Below are 22,423 nucleotides of genomic sequence, written 5' to 3'. Positions count from 1 at the left end.
GCGAAACTAGTTAGATAGGACTATTTAGATACTGACTACACTACTTGTTAGATACGACTATTCAGATACTAACTACGATACTAGTTAGATACGACTATTCAGATACTGACTACAATACTTGTTAGATACGACTATTCGGATACTGACTACGATACTAGTTAGATACGATTATCCAGATACAGACTACGATACTAGTTAGATAGAACTATTCAGATACTGACTACGATACTAGTTAGATACGACTATTCAGATACTGACTGCAATACTTGTTAGATAAGACTATTCAGATACAGACTACGATACTATTTAGATACGACTATTCAGATACTGACTACAATACTTGTTAGATACGACGATTCAGATACTAACTACGATACTAGTTAGATACGACTATTCAGATACTGACTACGATACTAGTTAGATACGACGATTCAGATACTGACTACGATACTAGTTAGATACGACGATTCAGATACTGACTACGATACTAGTTAGGTACGACGATTCAGATACTGATTATGATACTTGTTAGATACGACTATTTAGATACTGTTTATGATACTAGTCAGATACGAATATTCAGATACTGTCTATGACACTAGTCAGATACGACTATTCAGATACTGACTACGATACTTGTTAGATACGACTATTCAGATATTGACTACGATACTAGTTAGATACGATTATCTAGATACTGACTACGCTACTTGTAAAATACGACTATTCAGATACTGACTACGATATTTGTTCGATACGAATACTCAGATAGTGAATACGATAATAGTTAGATACGACTATTCAGATAATGACTACGTTACTAGTCAGACACGACTACTTTACCTTTCAGATGCGAATAATCAGATACTGTCTATGACACTAGTCAGATACGACTATTCAGCTACTTTTACGATAATAGTTAGATACGACTATTCAGATACTGATTACGATACTACTTAGATACAACTATTTAGATACTGTTATGATACTAGTCAGATACGACTATTCAGATACTTCTACGACACAAGTTAGATACGACTATTCAGATACAGACTACGATACTAGTTTGATACGACTATTCAGATACTGACTACAATACTTGTTAGATATGACTATTCAGCTACAGACTACGATACTAGTTAGATACGACTATTCAGATACTGACTACAATACTTATTAGATAAGACTATTCAGATACAGATTACGATACTAGTTAGATACGATTATCCAGATACTGACTACAATATTTGTTAGATACGACTATTCAGATACTGACTACGCTACTAGTAAAATACGACTATTCAGATACTGACTACGATATTTGTTCGATACGAATACTCAGATACTGAATATGATACTAGTTAGATACGACTATTCAGATAATGACTACGTTACTAGTCAGATACGACTACTTTACTTTTCAGATGCGAATAATCAGATACTGTCTATGACACTAGTCAGATACGACTATTCAGATACTTTTACGATACTAGTTACATACGACTATTTAGGTACTGTTTATGATACTAGTAAAATACGACTATCCAGATACTGACTACGAAATTTGTTCGATACGAATATTCAGGTACTGAATACGATACTAGTCAGATACGACTATTGAGATATTGACTACGATACTAGTTACATACGACTTTTTAGATACTGAATACGATTCTAGTTAGATACGACTATTCAGATACTGACTACGATATTTGTTCGATACGAATACTCAGATAGTGAATACGATAATAGTTAGATACGACTATTCAGATAATGAATACGTTACTAGTCAGATACGACTACTTTACTTTTCAGATGCGAATAATCAGATACTGTCTATGACACTAGTCAGATACGACTATTCAGATACTTTTACGATACTAGTTACATACGACTATTTAGGTACGTTTATGATACTATTAAAATACGACTATTCGGATACTGACTACGATACTAGTTAGATACGATTATCCAGATACAGACTACGATACTAGTTAGATAGGACTATTCAGATACTGACTACGATACTAGTTAGATACGACTATTCAGATACTGTCTACAATACTTGTTAAATAAGACTATTCAGATACAGACTACGATACTAGTTAGATACGACTATTCAGATACTGACTACAATACTTGTTAGATAAGACTATTCAGATACAGACTACGATACTAGTTAGATACGACTATTCAGATACTGACTGCAATACTTGTTAGATAAGACTATTCAGATACAGACTACGATACTAATTAGATACGACTATTCAGATACTGACTACAATACTTGTTAGATACGACGATTCAGATACTAACTACGATACTAGTTAGATACGACTATTCAGATACTGACTACGATACTAGTTAGATACGACGATTCAGATACTGACTACGATACTAGTTAGATACGACTATTCAGATACTGACTACGATACTAGTTAAATACGACGATTCAGATACTGATTATGATACTTGTTAGATACGACTATTTAGATACTGTTTATGATACTAGTCAGATACGACTATTCAGATACTGACTACAATACTTGTTAGATACGACTATTCAGATACTGACTACGATACTAGTTAGATACGATTATCTAGATACTGACTACGCTACTTGTAAAATACGACTATTCAGATACTGACTACGATATTTGTTCGATACGAATACTCAGATAGTGAATACGATAATAGTTAGATACGACTATTCAGATAATGACTACGTTACTAGTCAGACACGACTACTTTACCTTTCAGATGCGAATAATCAGATACTGTCTATGACACTAGTCAGATACGACTATTCAGCTACTTTTACGATACTAGTTAGATACGACTATTCAGATACTGATTACGATATTACTTAGATACAACTATTTAGATACTGTTATGATACTAGTCAGATACGACTATTCAGATACTTCTACGACACAAGTTAGATACGACTATTCAGATACAGACTACGATACTAGTTAGATACGACTATTCAGATACTGACTACAATACTTGTTAGATATGACTATTCAGCTACAGACTACGATACTAGTTAGATACGATTATCCAGATACAGACTACGATACTAGTTAGATAGAACTATTCAGATACTGACTACGATACTAGTTAGATACGACTATTCAGATACTGACTGCAATACTTGTTAGATAAGACTATTCAGATACAGACTACGATACTAGTTAGATACGACTATTCAGATACTGACTACGATATTTGTTCGATACGAATACTCAGATACTGAATATGATACTAGTTAGATACGACTATTCAGATAATGACTACGTTACTAGTCAGATACGACTACTTTACTTTTCAGATGCGAATAATCAGATACTGTCTATGACACTAGTCAGATACGACTATTCAGATACTTTTACGATACTAGTTACATACGACTATTTAGGTACGTTTATGATACTATTAAAATACGTCTATTCAGATACTGACTACGATATTTGTTCGATACGAATACTCAGATAGTGAATACGATAATAGTTAGATACGACTATTCAGATAATGACTACGTTACTAGTCAGACACGACGACTTTACCTTTCAAATGCGAATAATCAGATACTGTCTATGACACTAGTCAGATACGACTATTCAGATACTTTTACGATACTAGTTACATACGACTATTTAGGTACTGTTTATGATACTAGTAAAATAAGACTATCCAGATACTGACTACGATATTTGTTCGATACGAATATTCAGGTACTGAATACGATACTAGTCAGATACGACTATTCAGATATTGACTACGATACTAGTTACATACGACTTTTTAGATACTGAATACGATTCTAGTTAGATACGACTATTCAGATAATGACTAAGATACTAGTCAGATACGACTATTCAGATACTGCCTATGATACTAGTAAAATACGACTATTCAGATAATGACTACGTTACTAGTCAGATACGACTACTTTACTTTTCAGATGCGAATAATCAGATACTGTCTATGACACTAGTCAGATACGACTATTCAGATACTTTTACGATACTAGTTACATACGACTACTTAGGTACGTTCATGATACTATTAAAATACGACTATTCAGATACTGACTACGATATTTGTTCGATACGAATATTCAGATATAGATTACGATACTAGTTAAATACGACTATTCAGATAATGACTACGTTACTAGTCAGATACAACTACTTTACTTTTCAGATGCGAATAATCAGATACTGTCTATGACACTGGTCAGATACGACTATTCAGATACTGATTATGATACTTGTTAGATACGACTATTCAGATACTTTTGCGAAACTAGGTGGATACGACTATTTAGATACTGACTGCAATACTTGTTAGATACGACTATTCAGATACTGACTACAATACTTGTTAGATACGACTATTCGGATACTGACTACGATACTAGTTAGATACGATTATCCAGATACAGACTACGATACTAGTTAGATAGGACTATTCAGATACTGACTACGATACTAGTTAGATACGACTATTCAGATACTGACTACGATACTTGTTAGATACAACTATTCAGATACTGACTACGATACTAGTTAGATACGACTATTCAGATACTGACTACAATACTTGTTAAATAAGACTATTCAGATACAGACTACGATACTAGTTAGATACGACTATTCAGATACTGACTACAATACTTGTTAGATAAGACTATTCAGATACAGACTACGATACTAGTTAGATACGACTATTCAGTTACTGACTGCAATACTTGTTAGATAAGACTATTCAGATACAGACTACGATACTAGTTAGATACGACTATTCAGATACTGACTACAATACTTGTTAGATACGACGATTCAGATACTAACTACGATACTAGTTAGATACGACTATTCAGATACTCACTACGATACTAGTTAGATACGACGATTCAGATACTGACTACGATACTAGTTAGATACGACGATTCAGATACTGACTACGATACTAGTTAGATACGACGATTCAGATACTGATTATGATACTTGTTAGATACGACTATTTAGATACTGTTTATGATACTAGTCAGATACGACTATTCAGATACTGTCTATGACACTAGTCAGATACGACTATTCAGATACTGACTACGATACTAGTTAGATACGACGATTCAGATACTGACTACGATACTAGTTAGATACGACGATTCAGATACTGATTATGATACTTGTTAGATACGACTATTTTGATACTGTTTATGATACTAGTCAGATACGACTATTCAGATACTGTCTATGACACTAGTCAGATACGACTATTCAGATACTGACTACAATACTTGTTAGATACGACTATTCAGATACTGACTACGATACTAGTTAGATACGATTATCTAGATACTGACTACGCTACTTGTAAAATACGACTATTCAGATACTGACTACGATATTTGTTCGATACGAATACTCAGATAGTGAATACGATAATAGTTAGATACGACTATTCTGATAATGACTACGTTACTAGTCAGACACGACTACTTTACCTTTCAGATGCGAATAATCAGATACTGTCTATGACACTAGTCAGATACGACTATTCAGCTACTTTTACGATACTAGTTAGATACGACTATTCAGATACTGATTACGATACTACTTAGATACAACTATTTAGATACTGTTATGATACTAGTCAGATACGACTATTCAGATACTTCTACGACACAAGTTAGATACGACTATTCAGATACAGACTGCGATACTAGTTAGATACGACTATTCAGATACTGACTACAATACTTGTTAGATATGACTATTCAGCTACAGACTACGATACTAGTTAGATACGACTATTCAGATACTGACTACAATACTTATTAGATAAGACTATTCAGATACAGATTACGATACTAGTCAGATACGATTATCCAGATACTGACTACAATATTTGTTAGATACGACTATTCAGATACTGACTACGCTACTAGTAAAATACGACTATTCAGATACTGACTACGATATTTGTTCGATACGAATACTCAGATAGTGAATACGATAATAGTTAGATACGACTATTCAGATAATGACTACGTTACTAGTCAGACACGACGACTTTACCTTTCAAATGCGAATAATCAGATACTGTCTATGACACTAGTCAGATACGACTATTCAGATACTTTTACGATACTAGTTACATACGACTATTTAGGTACTGTTTATGATACTAGTAAAATAAGACTATCCAGATACTGACTACGATATTTGTTCGATACGAATATTCAGGTACTGAATACGATACTAGTCAGATACGACTATTCAGATATTGACTACGATACTAGTTACATACGACTTTTTAGATACTGAATACGATTCTAGTTAGATACGACTATTCAGATACTGACTAAGATACTAGTCAGATACGACTATTCAGATACTGCCTATGATACTAGTAAAATACGACTATTCAGATAATGACTACGTTACTAGTCAGATACGACTACTTTACTTTTCAGATGCGAATAATCAGATACTGTCTATGACACTAGTCAGATACGACTATTCAGATACTTTTACGATACTAGTTACATACGACTACTTAGGTACGTTATGATACTATTAAAATACGACTATTCAGATACTGACTACGATATTTGTTCGATACGAATATTCAGATATAGATTACGATACTACTTAAATACGACTATTCAGATAATGACTACGTTACTAGTCAGATACAACTACTTTACTTTTCAGATGCGAATAATCAGATACTGTCTATGACACTGGTCAGATACGACTATTCAGATACTGATTATGATACTTGTTAGATACGACTATTCAGATACTTTTGCGAAACTAGGTGGATACGACTATTTAGATACTGACTGCAATACTTGTTAGATACGACTATTCAGATACTGACTACAATACTTGTTAGATACGACTATTCCGATACTGACTACGATACTAGTTAGATACGATTATCCAGATACAGACTACGATACTAGTTAGATAGGACTATTCAGATACTGACTACGATACTAGTTAGATACGACTATTCAGATACTGACTACGATACTAGTCAGATACGACGATTCAGATACTAACTACGATACTAGTTAGATACGACTATTCAGATACTGACTACGATACTAGTTAGATACGACGATTCAGATACTGACTACGATACTAGTTAGATACGACGATTCAGATACTGATTATGATACTTGTTAGATACGACTATTTAGATACTGTTTATGATACTAGTCAGATACGACTATTCAGATACTGACTACAATACTTGTTAGATATGACTATTCAGATACAGACTACGATACTAGTTAGATACGACTATTCAGATACTGACTACAATACTTGTTAGATAAGACTATTCAGATACAGACTACGATACTAGTTAGATACGACTATTCAGATACTGACTACAATACTTGTTAGATACGACTATTCAGATACTGACTACGATACTAGTTAGATACGATTATCTAGATACTGACTACACTACTTGTAAAATACGACTATTCAGATACTGACTACGATATTTGTTCGATTCGATACGAATACTCAGATAGTGAATACGATAATAGTTAGATACGACTATTCAGATAATGACTACGTTACTAGTCAGACTTTACCTTTCAAATGCGAACAATCAGATACTGTCTATGACACTAGTCAGATACGACTATTCAGCTACTTTTACGATACTAGTTAGATACGACTATTCAGATACTGATTACGATACTACTTAGATACAACTATTTAGATACTGTTATGATACTAGTCAGATACGACTATTCAGATACTTCTACGACACAAGTTAGATACGACTATTCAGATACAGACTACGATACTAGTTAGATATGACTATTCAGATACTGACTACAATACTTGTTAGATAAGACTATTCAGATACAGACTACGATACTAGTTAGATACGACTATTCAGATACTGACTACAATACTTGTTAGATACGACTATTCAGATACTGACTACGATACTAGTTAGATATGATTATCTTGATACTGACTACGCTACTTGTAAAATACGACTATTCAGATACTGACTACGATATTTGTTCGATACGAATACTCAGATAGTGAATACGATAATAGTTAGATACGACTATTCAGATAATGACTACGTTACTAGTCAGACACGACGACTTTACCTTTCAAATGCGAATAATCAGATACTGTCTATGACACTAGTCAGATACGACTATTCAGATACTTTTACGATACTAGTTACATACGACTATTTAGGTACTGTTTATGATACTAGTAAAATAAGACTATCCAGATACTGACTACGATATTTGTTCGATACGAATATTCAGGTACTGAATACGATACTAGTCAGATACGACTATTCAGATATTGACTACGATACTAGTTACATACGACTTTTTAGATACTGAATACGATTCTAGTTAGATACGACTATTCAGATACTGACTAAGATACTAGTCAGATACGACTATTCAGATACTGCCTATGATACTAGTAAAATACGACTATTCAGATAATGACTACGTTACTAGTCAGATACGACTACTTTACTTTTCAGATGCGAATAATCAGATACTGTCTATGACACTAGTCAGATACGACTATTCAGATACTTTTACGATACTAGTTACATACGACTACTTAGGTACGTTATGATACTATTAAAATACGACTATTCAGATACTGACTACGATATTTGTTCGATACGAATATTCAGATATAGATTACGATACTACTTAAATACGACTATTCAGATAATGACTACGTTACTAGTCAGATACAACTACTTTACTTTTCAGATGCGAATAATCAGATACTGTCTATGACACTGGTCAGATACGACTATTCAGATACTGATTATGATACTTGTTAGATACGACTATTCAGATACTTTTGCGAAACTAGGTGGATACGACTATTTAGATACTGACTGCAATACTTGTTAGATACGACTATTCAGATACTGACTACAATACTTGTTAGATACGACTATTCGGATACTGACTACGATACTAGTTAGATACGATTATCCAGATACAGACTACGATACTAGTTAGATAGGACTATTCAGATACTGACTACGATACTAGTTAGATACGACTATTCAGATACTGACTACGATACTAGTCAGATACGACGATTCAGATACTAACTACGATACTAGTTAGATACGACTATTCAGATACTGACTACGATACTAGTTAGATACGACGATTCAGATACTGACTACGATACTAGTTAGATACGACGATTCAGATACTGATTATGATACTTGTTAGATACGACTATTTAGATACTGTTTATGATACTAGTCAGATACGACTATTCAGATACTGACTACAATACTTGTTAGATATGACTATTCAGATACAGACTACGATACTAGTTAGATACGACTATTCAGATACTGACTACAATACTTGTTAGATAAGACTATTCAGATACAGACTACGATACTAGTTAGATACGACTATTCAGATACTGACTACAATACTTGTTAGATACGACTATTCAGATACTGACTACGATACTAGTTAGATACGATTATCTAGATACTGACTACACTACTTGTAAAATACGACTATTCAGATACTGACTACGATATTTGTTCGATTCGATACGAATACTCAGATAGTGAATACGATAATAGTTAGATACGACTATTCAGATAATGACTACGTTACTAGTCAGACTTTACCTTTCAAATGCGAACAATCAGATACTGTCTATGACACTAGTCAGATACGACTATTCAGCTACTTTTACGATACTAGTTAGATACGACTATTCAGATACTGATTACGATACTACTTAGATACAACTATTTAGATACTGTTATGATACTAGTCAGATACGACTATTCAGATACTTCTACGACACAAGTTAGATACGACTATTCAGATACAGACTACGATACTAGTTAGATATGACTATTCAGATACTGACTACAATACTTGTTAGATATGACTATTCAGATACAGACTACGATACTAGTTAGATACGACTATTCAGATACTGACTACAATACTTATTAGATAAGACTATTCAGATACAGATTACGATACTAGTTAGATACGACTATTTAGATACTTGCTACAATATTTGTTAGATACGAATATTCAGATACTAACTACGATACTAGTTAGATACGATTATCCAGATACTGACTACGATACTAGTTAGGTAGGACTATTCAGATACTGACTACGCTACTAGTAAAATACGACTATTCAGATACTGACTACGATATTTGTTCGATACGAATACTCAGATACTGAATACGATACTAGTCAGATACGACTATTCAGATACTGACTACGCTACTAGTAAAATACGACTATTCAGATACTGACTACGATATTTGTTCGATACGAATACTCAGATACTGAATATGATACTAGTTAGATACGACTATTCAGATAATGACTACGTTACTAGTCTGATACGACTACTTTACTTTTCAGATGCGAATAATCAGATACTGTCTATGACACTAGTCAGATACGACTATTCAGATACTTTTACGATACTAGTTAAATACGACTATTTGGGTACGTTTATGATACTATTAAAATACGACTATTCAGATACTGACTACGATATTTGTTCGATACGAATATTCAGATATAGATTACGATACTAGTTAAATACGACTATTCATATAATGACTACGTTACTAGTCAGATACAACTACTTTACTTTTCAGATGCGAATAATCAGATACTGTCTATGACACTGGTCAGATACGACTATTCAGATACTGATTATGATACTTGTTAGATACGACTATTCAGATACTTTTGCGAAACTAGGTAGATACGACTATTTAGATACTGACTGCAATACTTGTTAGATACGACTATTCAGATACTGACTACGATACTAGTTAGATACGACTATTCAGATACAGACTACGATACTAGTTAGATACGACCATTCAGATACTGACTACAATACTTGTTAGATATGAGTATTCAGATACTGACTGTTATGAAAATAATATTTGCTTTGTTCTATCCATAATGCAAATTACCTATTATAACGGGTTCTATTCTACTTTCTAGTTTATTCAACTTTTTAGTTTCTTGACTTATGATGGTTTTATGTATGGCGAGGATTACACTTACCCGGTATGGGGTGAAGTATTGGGATGGTTGATGGCTGCCTTCTCAATGCATTGGATTCTGACCTATTTCATATATGCTTATATTGTTAGTCCTGGTAATTACAAGGAGGTAAGACTGTCTTCATTTTCCGCAAATATCCTTTCTTTTAAACTATTTAAACTTTTAAACTCAATGTACAAAGAATAAATCTCACAAATAAATAAAATTTAAAAAGACTTATTTACCGTGATGAGATGGTGACGACACGCATAAAGTTGACCACCTTGAACGAATCAGCTACTATAGTATGAAATCATCCAAACATGGTCCAATTAAATTAGCACTTATTTCTATGTAACTAACGTAATATTTCTCTTCCTGAGTAGCGCTGGCATACAATGATCCATCCTCGTCCGTGGTTAAACCTGCGTGGTCTTGATGACGACATTCCAGACGATTACCAGCCAACAAAGGACGCCATGATGATGACAGATGACGACGACTTCGATGGAGAAAGTCCAACTGGCAGTGATAACAGCGCACCCCCAAGCTATGAAATGACCGCAATAGAAATTAAGGAAACATAAGTGCACATTCACGTGTTGTGGCAAAGGCAAAAACGTACATATAATTGTGCAGCAAAAACATACCAATTAAACTACTGTTATTCTCCCTTTTGGTAGTGGAGAAATCTGATGTGATAATTTCAAAATATTATATTTCTGAACATTGGGTACATTTACTCACGTCAGTCGCTATAATTGTGACCACTGGTTGGAATAAATAAATCTCAAATTATGAAATATTGTTCGATTATTGATAATTACACTTCGAACACGTAAACGCTGACAGATCAGGTCAATTTTGATAATTTATTACAGTAAATCACGAGGCACAATGCTGTGCCTGGTACACATTACGGTTTTCACAGAAACAGATAATAATAATCTTTATTAACAAATTAATCGTCACTTTATATAGCTATTCTATTCATTTTGTTTAGTGGAAAGGTATGTTTGTGTTAATTACTGAGTAGGACGAGTTTTCATAAAGTTTTCATCAATGCAACTTATATTATACATCTATTAATTATTACCGTGTTGACTTGAGGGACTCCACTCTAAAAAGTGCTAAGTAGAACAGCTGGCATATCATTGTACGTAATTTTGTAAATTCATAAATTGTATCTATATTTTTAATGTGTCATTAGTGGACCTTCCGTCCCATAATGGTATTTTCTAGTAATTCTTTACATTTCTATAAAAAAAATGATGTGATAGGGACCGAGTCACTAGTTTCAGTACGTGCGAGACATAAAGATTGACTTGTTAATGCATTGGTAACTTTGGCAACTCGTCCTAAAACGTCGATCGAGCTGAACCTGTTAAACTTTATACGTGACACAACTTATCTATTTGAATGCATCGCTATTTTGATATACCATCGAATGACACGATAAATAACAGTATTTTGCTTTCATATATGCGTATTAATAGTATGAGGAATGTGAATACATGTATGACACAACTCATTATAAACATATAATTAACAAAGTTTTATTATATGAAATATTACACCACAATCTACTTGAATGACGTAACTGAAATATAATAACTACGTTTCATCTCTTTGCACATGCGGTGATGTGGTGTTTCGAGGCTTTAAACGTTCCAATGCAACAAACACTATTTTGTATATGAACTGTTTAATAAGAATGAAATATTTCTACATAATTCATTAAGAACCGTGTATATGCTTTTTGTGTGTCAAACTGACCAATTATGATTCAAATATCTGTTCTACGTTGAATATAATATTATTATGTAAACATTAAAACTACATTATATGACATGTACCACGACCCTCGTGAATTTGAGTTGGCTGACCATTCACGTGCGCCTGGGACATTTTAAAATAAAAAAAATAAAAAATACAAGTGTGACTTTCTGGGTTCTGAGTCTAGCCAGTGAAAATGACTTTCATTTTATTCAAAATTGCGGTGTATATTTTGTGTTGCATCTCTCACAAACTATACTATACGAGAGTCATGTCATTAGTTTTGCCAATTGACGCATATATGCATATATATACTTCTACTCCATCTACCTACATTAGTTAGTGTTTTGGGAATTCATTATCACTTAAATTTATATATTAAATACATCCTTTTTGTTCAAGAAATTCATCTTTGTTGCCCTTTTTAAATTCGTTGTCATGGTGATGGATAATTTATCTCGTTAACTGAGACATATTTTCTTTGAGTTAAATTTATTTTAGTTTTGAACTTTTTAACTTTGTTGTGTATTTTATACAGTAAAAACTGTTCGGATATCTATAGCCTGGTCTTATGCGTGAACAAATTCGTTGTACAATTTTTTCCTGGCATTAAAATAACGCGAAATACAAATACACGTATATTAATGTTTAAAACGTATGACACAATGCACCAGGACTGCATATGCCACTATTCAACTAGTAATAGTGTAGTGCTATATTATATATTAGTTTTCCTGCTATCTGAACAACGTGTGTTTCACATCATGCCACCTAAATGTAAATATCAATTAAGTGTATTTTTAAATTTGTTTCTAGTTTTTTTTTCTTTTTTTTTCGGTTATGGTTTCAAATAATATAGTTTATTTGGGAACGGTGATATGTTGATTGCATATGTAAACAACCAAGACATAATTATGTCGCTTACATCGTGGCCACTATGTATTTCATTTTGAAAGTGCGTACGTTCTATCAATGAATATACGCGTCTGCTTACTTCATGTCTTTTATACTCACACCATGTCTATCAATGTCTAATCCATGTCTATTTATACTCAATACTTACCTATCTTTGCCCAACCCGATACCTTTCTATTCCCAATTCATTCATCTCTATACCCAATCCGCCCCTCTCAATTCTCAGCCTATTCCTCTCTATACTGAGCCCATACCTCACTATACTCGATCCATACATCTTTTAACTAAACCTATACCCCCGGGCCGTTATATTCAACCCAATATCTATATACTAAACGCATACCTCCCTAGTATCAATCATACCTCTCTTTACTCAACCCAATACTCTTTTTACTCAACCCAATACTCTCTTTACTCAACCCAATACTCTCTTGACTCAACTCAATACTCTCTCTACTCAGCCCAATACTTTCGTTACTCAGCCCAATACTTTTTTTACTCAACCCAATACTCTCTTTACTCAACCCAATACTCTCTTTACTCAACCCATTACTCTTCACTCAACCCAATACTCTCTTTACCCAACCCAATACTCTCTTTACTCAACCCAATACTCTCTTTACGCATCCCAATACTATCTTTACTCAACTTCGGTTTACTCAACCCAATACTCTCTTTACTCAACTTCGGTTTACTCAACTTAATATCTCTCTATAGTTAACCCATACATCCTTACATTCACTGCACATCGCTCAGTAGTCATTGCACTAATACACCATTCTCGATATACATACATACAGCCTTTGAGTTGACCTAAAATGAAGTAAAAGTAATAATAACCCAAATGATCTTGGTTATAAGACATGCTTGAATCACCAATCTCACACATAAGTTTTTTTCATAAGTATATATACACTTTTGTGATGTTACATTTTAATACATTGTTTTATCTCCATAGTTACGATGTCAAATCAAATGAAAATACAATGCAATGATTATTTTATTTTCAATACAATTTAATTTCTTTATATGTCTTGATGTATTCGTGTGTGATTTTTGACGTAGATCTGTCAAAACCTGCCCCCATAGGAGGTGTACTATTAGAAATTGTATTGACAGAACGATTATTAACTCATGTTTCAGGCATGGGTGAAACGGAGAAGTTGTTTCCAGGCTTAACTCGATGAGCGCGACAGTCTTAGTACTTGCGATATATTAATTGTATTCAGATTTAATAAAACGTCATTAATATTGGCAAACAGCATAAGAGATTAAAATTAACATCAAACTACAAGGACACTCACGGTATGCTGTAACCGCAAAAGTAGGTAGCCTAGGGATGCAAGAACAAACACTTTTGAATATAGACATTTTGGCTTAATTAGCTAAGATAAGGCTGGTTTATAAGTTATTTTCAGTTACCTGTAGAATTTCGTCCCTTCATATGTGTTTTTCAAATCGCGTAATTCTAGCAAACTTGAAAATAAAGTTTTTGGTGAAAGAAAAATGAGCCTCACCATTCAACAAAAAAGTTTAAAAGTTAGTACTGTACTGGACATTTATGGGTCTGAATTGGTTGACCTGTCATCCAATCAGATTTCGCGCATTTGGCGGTCGTTATATTTGCATATTGACTTCTCATCGGTTAGTGACGTAATATTAGGCTTCTGCGCTTGCGCAGTATTTTAAAATGATTGATCTATAAAATGCTGATTCACCGTTGAGGTTTGTCGGCGTAATGTAATTTGTGAGTAGGTTGAGCAACTGTGTCATCATCTGCTCAACAAGGTATCTTGCATTATAGTTATGTTCTAGGCGAATACTTTAAACCGGGACATAATCATCGAACAACTCGACTATATCGGTCGGTGCTACCATAGTCGCCGCACCGTGTACGTAGCTAGCGCTGATAACTTGCATTTCGCACGGTATTTCAGCATTTGTACACGTCGTATACCGATGTTTAGTGCATTTTTTTCATTAATCGAGGTAATGTTATTACGTATTGTGTATTGTTGTGTATCTGGTGTTTTATTTTGCAATTTTCGATGAACACATTTTTAATAGCTTTTTTAATGTGATCACAATACTGATTCAAAGTCTCAATAATAGATTTATTTACTTATCGATCACGTGACTAACTGTTGGTTGTGCCTGATATAATATTGATTTTTATGTAGGGTAAAGTCTAGGCTTTCATAAAATATATAGTTTAGAACGACACTTCTAGGAATATAATTAATATGTTTTTTACTTCCGGGAAAACTCGACTACATCATTAAATTGTTCATGTGTAAACATCCCGGTTTCTGAAATGTCGCCGATAGCTAGTTGTTACTTACAAAAATCTTAAAAATATAAATAGTCATTGAAAGTGTGTTTGTGAATGGAGAACATTGTGAATGTTGTCATGAAAAACATGGATGGCAAGAGAGATCTTACAATGCAGCCTTTTACAACATGTTTGTTTTATTCTGTACAATAGTAGGAATATTCACCCCAGCCTAGGTCGATATTCAGATTTGTCGGCCCTCAGAAAGCATTGTTGACCTCGTATATCGACCTTGGCCCGCGTTAATATTTATATATACTCTAGTATATTCACAGAGAACACCGGGGTATAACGTGAGTTGTCGTTCATATACTATGCATGACATATTTACGATACTTTCTACGCAAGCAGAGTGCCAATTGTGTATCACATCGTTCTCATGTTACACCAGTAGAGTCGAGTCCTAATCTGAAACACTTGACATTTTAAGAGGCATTCATAGGGTAATTACACACATTGTGCGAGTATCATTTACGTCCATGTCATTAAGTTCATTCGCGTACATTCGACCAATTGAACATGAGCGAAAACATTTTTGTCACATAATTATTGATTTAAACATAAGCATCGACTTTTAAAATGTTGTTCATGCGATGGAAAAACTGTCTGCAAAATGCAGAAATGGGCCTTTAGTTTATTTACATAGGAATCAATGTTAAAACATTACTTCATAAAGAAACACATATTATTTTTAGATAAACATTTTAACCTAAGAATCAATGCTTTGGACCACGTTTTTGTGTTAAAAAAAGTTAAAGGTCTAAGCCAATATGAGCACAATGTTTGTTTATTTTTTTATTCCAATGAACATTATTTTAAAGATTTGTCCTATTCTATTCTATTCTATTCTATTCTATTCTATTCTATTCTATTCTATTCTATTCTATTCTATTCTATTCTATTCTATTCTATTCTATTCTATTTATTTCTACGTTATTTATTCTTCTTATAAGACCTAGGTAACAAAAGTACTATAGCTAGGCCGTCGTCCAGACTGGGTTTTGCTATTTGTGTACTTAGAATTACTAAGACAGTGTTAGTTTACAAATAAAAAAAACGGACTTAGATTTATTCATACATATTCTGCTTTATGGAAATGTTAGTCTATTCTACCCTTCTGGTGTTGAACTTGCGCAGAGGTAACGACTGGAAATGTGATCAACACGGATTATAGTATTAAGTAGCTAGTGTCTTACTGACATTGTGGCAGTGCTTCTACAAAGAATTATTTTTTGAACCATCAATGTATTTACGGTTATGGGGGTTTGTTGACAACATGTTTACTTAATTGTTGACCAATCCCATCAGTGGTCTTCTCAAATATCAACAGTAAATTGACAAGCAGTAGTGGAAGATCAGTTGGAGAAATCAATCCTATACGTTGCGGGAGTAAGTTCATTTTGAATTTTAATGCATCCACATATTAAGTATGGTGTTGCGCCGTCCCAGTTGAAATTGAGAAATGTTCAGCCAATCATAATGCTTTTTTATCTTGTACAGAAAATATACAAAATATATTTCGATGTCCGTGTACATATTTCACATGGTGTATGTGAGAGAGTTCTCTTTGGTCATAAGCCTGTGTAAACAATTTTATTTGAGGTTTTTGCCATTTTTTTATGGATAGAAGACTTTTCTGTAGTAATTGGCATAGATATTAATTTTAAAAATCGCCCGTAAGCCATCGTCGAAGCAACAACGTCCTTTTTACCAAAATATATCTTCCCAATATACTATGGGGGTGAACAGGTTAATTTGTAATCGGTTTCGCCATGATTCAAACAGTTATCACACAAATAAGTTGCCTAGTCACGGAGCAATCTAGTGTCTGGCTATGATTACCCAACCTACTACGCGCGCGCGTCACGCGCACGGTTACCCGGATGGTTCAAAAAAAGATCTTCCCAACAGACTTATGGGGTGTAAAAGTTAAATAGTAATAGGCTCCGCCATGATTTAATAAGTGGATGAGTAGAATAAAAGATATAATTTCTTAAAACTTTTAAGATATGCTCCGTATTGAGTAGTACCACATATTGAAAAGCTGTGATTCCTAATGGTTTCTGCAGGTTTTCCTAGACGTAATACAGGATTTGTCTGTATCCAATAAATTATATTTTCCCTTGTACTCTTTTCATGACAAGTGTTTTGATTGGCTTCCGATCGCCAGCAAAAACTTTGAAAATTAAAATGATATTGTCTTCTTTAAAGAATATTACCGCGAAATCATGCAAAATATGCAACTCGACCACATTGATCGTTTACAAATTGGCTACTTAGTATATCAAAACAAAACTCGACAAATTTGGCCACTGGACGTCCAATACAATCTACACCTATATACTCAAATGAGTAAGGCATATCAACTAATTAGCCCCGTGACCTGAATGGAGTATGGGCTGGAGGAATATGTGGAAGAAAATTGTCATGTAAGAAGAGAATAAATAAAAAATAATGACGTGATGACTGCTTAATTGAAAAATGTGATGTAAAAATGTCGACTATTTACATGTGCATTGTTAATGTGTTCAGTCATATTGACATAGGCCAAATTATTACATAGATTATTTGCTAACTAAGCCATGAGAAACAATAAAAACGCCATCTTCATGACTTTATCTTAAGGACTGCCGAGTCTGGATATGTTATTTATAGTCCCGACTCAACGAGCTCTGACTTATACTTAGCTCAGTGAAACATCAAGGAATGAGTCAAAACATGGCCTTAATGGAAAGTTCAAACAACTATTTCCAGTTCATCTGGAATAATAATGAATATTTGAAGATAGGAAATATTTTAAATAATAGTGCACGTGTTTCTGTACATCTGCAATTGACACACCGTATGTGATAATTAACATATTTTGTTGCATACGTTAAATTACATTAGATATCAAATAAGGTTTAGTGCCATTGAATTTAAGGTTTGTTGTAAATACATAACTCAAAAAATAACACCATCTATTTTGTTTATCTAGTGATTTTTTAGTTTAAATATCGATGTATAAATTCGTATTTAATGTCATTATTCCAGAGCAAACCCGAGTGCAGTGTTGATAAATATGCTGTGAGACCACCGGGTGTGAATGTAGACAGTGTGACCTAGTAGAAGTAGTGTTTTCCAGACAAGGTCATATGACCTCGGAAACATCAAAGACATAGTTAGCTGCAATATAGACACCAACCCCATATCCGATGTAGTTACCAGAGTTTGAAGAATTGGAAATTATGGGCGAGTTGCCCAGGGCATAGACAAATTAATAAAACACTAAGATTCCACGTTTTCAGACGCAAACGCCCATGGATGGGACATCTTTTCCTGAGCTAAATCAATTTTATAGTGATACATTCGTGTTCGATATACTCTGATAATGGTAAATAATATTATATTATAGAATAGCATATTTAATAAAAAATTGTTGAACAAATTTGTTGAAATCAGGCATAAATATAAAAAATACAACGTCTCGGTTATTTTGGTATTCACTATGCAGTCAATTTACTTGATTCATTCATTCATGTTTACAATATTTAAACTTCTCCACATACAATATTCGTTGTTGATTGTATCAATAAATCAAGCAATTTATCAATACTGTTCTCAGCCCAAAATTCCACGTACCCCTAGATATGGTCACATGAGCATAGGTGACTAATTAATTAGGTAACAAGTACAACGAGCTATCTATTATTAACAGGACAATCACTGACCAGTTATCTTCTGACAACAGGGCTACACGTGGTACCGATAAGAATGCGACGTTACAATAATGAAGAATTTAGACTAGCTACGAACGAGGTAACATAATGTTGACGTGTTTGGTCATACATACCACGTGATACCCATAGGTTGACTATTGCACGCCTGCAGAATATTGTGCCTTGAATTTGGTAACGGAAAATCATGTACATTTTAGGTGTAAAGAAAGTTCAGAAATTACAATGACGTACAACACGAGCAACAACCGAAAGCAATGTCTGACGTCGAATTCATGATAGTGCGATAGTACTCAGGTTTTGGGGCATTGGGATAACATGCGTGATACTGAAATGTACACGTTAAATCATTGGGTAATATATATAACAGGCCCGTAACCAGCACTATTGAATAGGGGGTTCGAAAACAACAATAATATATTTGACGTGAAACATGTGATTTTTATAATACTCAAAAAGTGTCTTTGAGCTCTGTTACAGATACTTTTATATTCTCGGTTTTAAATTCAATTGGTTTACTTGTGTTACGTTGGTAAGTTATTTCACATAACATCTTTGAACTATTTTACCATTTTAGAGAAGGGGTGCTGAGCCATTCCCCACCCAGAGACAAACACACCCACACTTTAGATCGTTTTAAAAACAATAAAACATCCATGTAAACATATGGTACTTATGTAAGTTAAGCTGGATTCATATTCATCTCGTCGCTTGAAAACTTTTAAAAGATATTGACAAAAGATCAGCCCTTAGATCAATGACAATGGACATATAAAAACAAAGTGAATTTCATTTACTACCATGCTAAATTCAAACGTATCACTGCAAAAACTAAAAATGTATTGATCTAACTGTATTTTTGTGTATCTGTCTAATTCAACATTATGTTTATGGCCAAAACAGCGAAAACTCGTCATTATATATTTTAGTCTATAATTGCTTGCCAATAAATCTCCCAGGTTATTATACTACTTTGATTTTTCCTAAAGTACACAACCTAATGATTGTAAAATTGAGGCGTGCCATTCTTGGCAACAATTTTTTATTCTTTGAGTAAATATCTCTAAGAAATGTTCAACTTGTTTTTCAAGCCAGACAATGCCGAAACCATATTTGAATAGGAGATTTTTATGTGGATTTCCCAAGTAAGGCTGCCGGTCTTGTCTAATCGTCTTAGCATGATATAACATGTTCTGGGGTTCCAGCTATTTTATACTTCAAGTAATTTTAACTTATATGAGATACAACGCTTGAAATAACCACAGCATAATGGCAGCCTTCCACGTTCGTCCAACATCGCTACATTGTTTGTACAACTATTAACGCTAAGTAGATATCTGCAAAATGTTGTCTGTACCCTCTCGATTTCCGAATTTTTGTACCCCCATATGGCTACCATAAGAAATAGCTGGCACAATGATTGCATCAAACAAATTAAATGCACTAACCAATGGCATACCACCAAGTTTCATACAGTATGTACATTTTTTGGTTCACTGTAAATCTGTTTTTAGAGGCGGGTAGAATAATATGCATATATATAATAGTGGCAGTTTAGCAGCGGTCTCAATAGACTTCGATGACTACATCTTCTTTTTATGAACCCACTAAAAATATAGTAAATTTTCTAAGACATCCAAAAAAAACGTGTAAAAAATATGTTTGAAAAATATGAGTCATCGCATAGGTGCAATGCTGAAGAAACACTGTGGGGTAAATTGTTGGCTACAAGAAGCTCTTCGGCCTATACAACTCATGATGATAAATCTTCGGCATTTTTTTAATGATCTGTTCAGCTGTACACTATTGTCCGATAACACAAGGTACACGCACTAATGCAATAAGTTGACTACATTTGGCTGATACACTTAGAACAAAACAGTATATATGCCATCATTAACTTGAAGAATACAAAACTAATGAACCAAACTAGGAAAGTAGAGTGTCGTGTTGTCGTGTCAAGCCCGTTCGATCCCCACACTTTACTAACTGAGCGAACACTTGCACAAGACAAACGGCCCTATTCAGGACCACCACATCCTTCAGAGAGTGACTACCACTACATTATTGTTTAAATGTTGTTTTAATATTTGACACCAGCTGCTTGAACGCGATCTTCATTATCACCGAATAAAAGCTCGTTAATTTATAACAACCTGTTTTGATTGGCTGCTGTTGAGCGTAACTTCACCAAAATGCTCATTACTATGCTATTTCGACCGAGTCTGATAGTTACCTCACTGAGTCAAGTGATTTAAACGATGATAATTATTTTAATTAATAAGGTTTGTTTTATTATGTTCTAATCTACGATCATAAATTTATTCACTTCCAAAATTTAGGGGATTCGTCTGAACCCCCCGAACCCCCCAAACTACGGGCCTGTATAACGTGTTGTAATATTATCGATGTCTATCGAGGACAGGGTGATACAAACCATCCACTGTAGACGGAGACAGTTATATAGTTATATCGCCATCATAGTAGCGACCGGTAAGCGAAACAAATATACCAATAACAATACATTGGGGCATTGACTATCTCTCACCGTGTTTCTATATATGTGGATAT

At 33.9% G+C, this 22,423-nt stretch overlaps 1 protein-coding gene across 1 annotated transcript in view; it reads left to right on the top strand.

The window, feature by feature from the left end:
- The window catches only part of LOC100374401 (sodium- and chloride-dependent GABA transporter 1-like), a 45,103-nt gene extending 30,269 nt beyond the window's left edge, over positions 1 to 14,834 (top strand). Inside the window, exons 11-12 of the mRNA XM_085496713.1 lie at positions 11,072 to 11,242; positions 11,500 to 14,834. Coding sequence (XP_085352839.1) covers positions 11,072 to 11,242; positions 11,500 to 11,700 — 372 coding nt within the window. The 3' untranslated portion in view covers positions 11,701 to 14,834. The remainder of the gene's footprint in view (positions 1 to 11,071; positions 11,243 to 11,499) is intronic.
- Positions 14,835 to 22,423: the final 7,589 nt, after the last annotated feature.

Source organism: Saccoglossus kowalevskii, chromosome 3, assembly GCF_978046115.1.
Source record: "Saccoglossus kowalevskii chromosome 3, keSacKowa6.1, whole genome shotgun sequence".
NCBI lineage: Eukaryota > Metazoa > Hemichordata > Enteropneusta > Harrimaniidae > Saccoglossus > Saccoglossus kowalevskii.
Note: the sequence above shows the minus strand (reverse complement) of the source record. Positions and strands in the feature narration are given on the sequence as shown.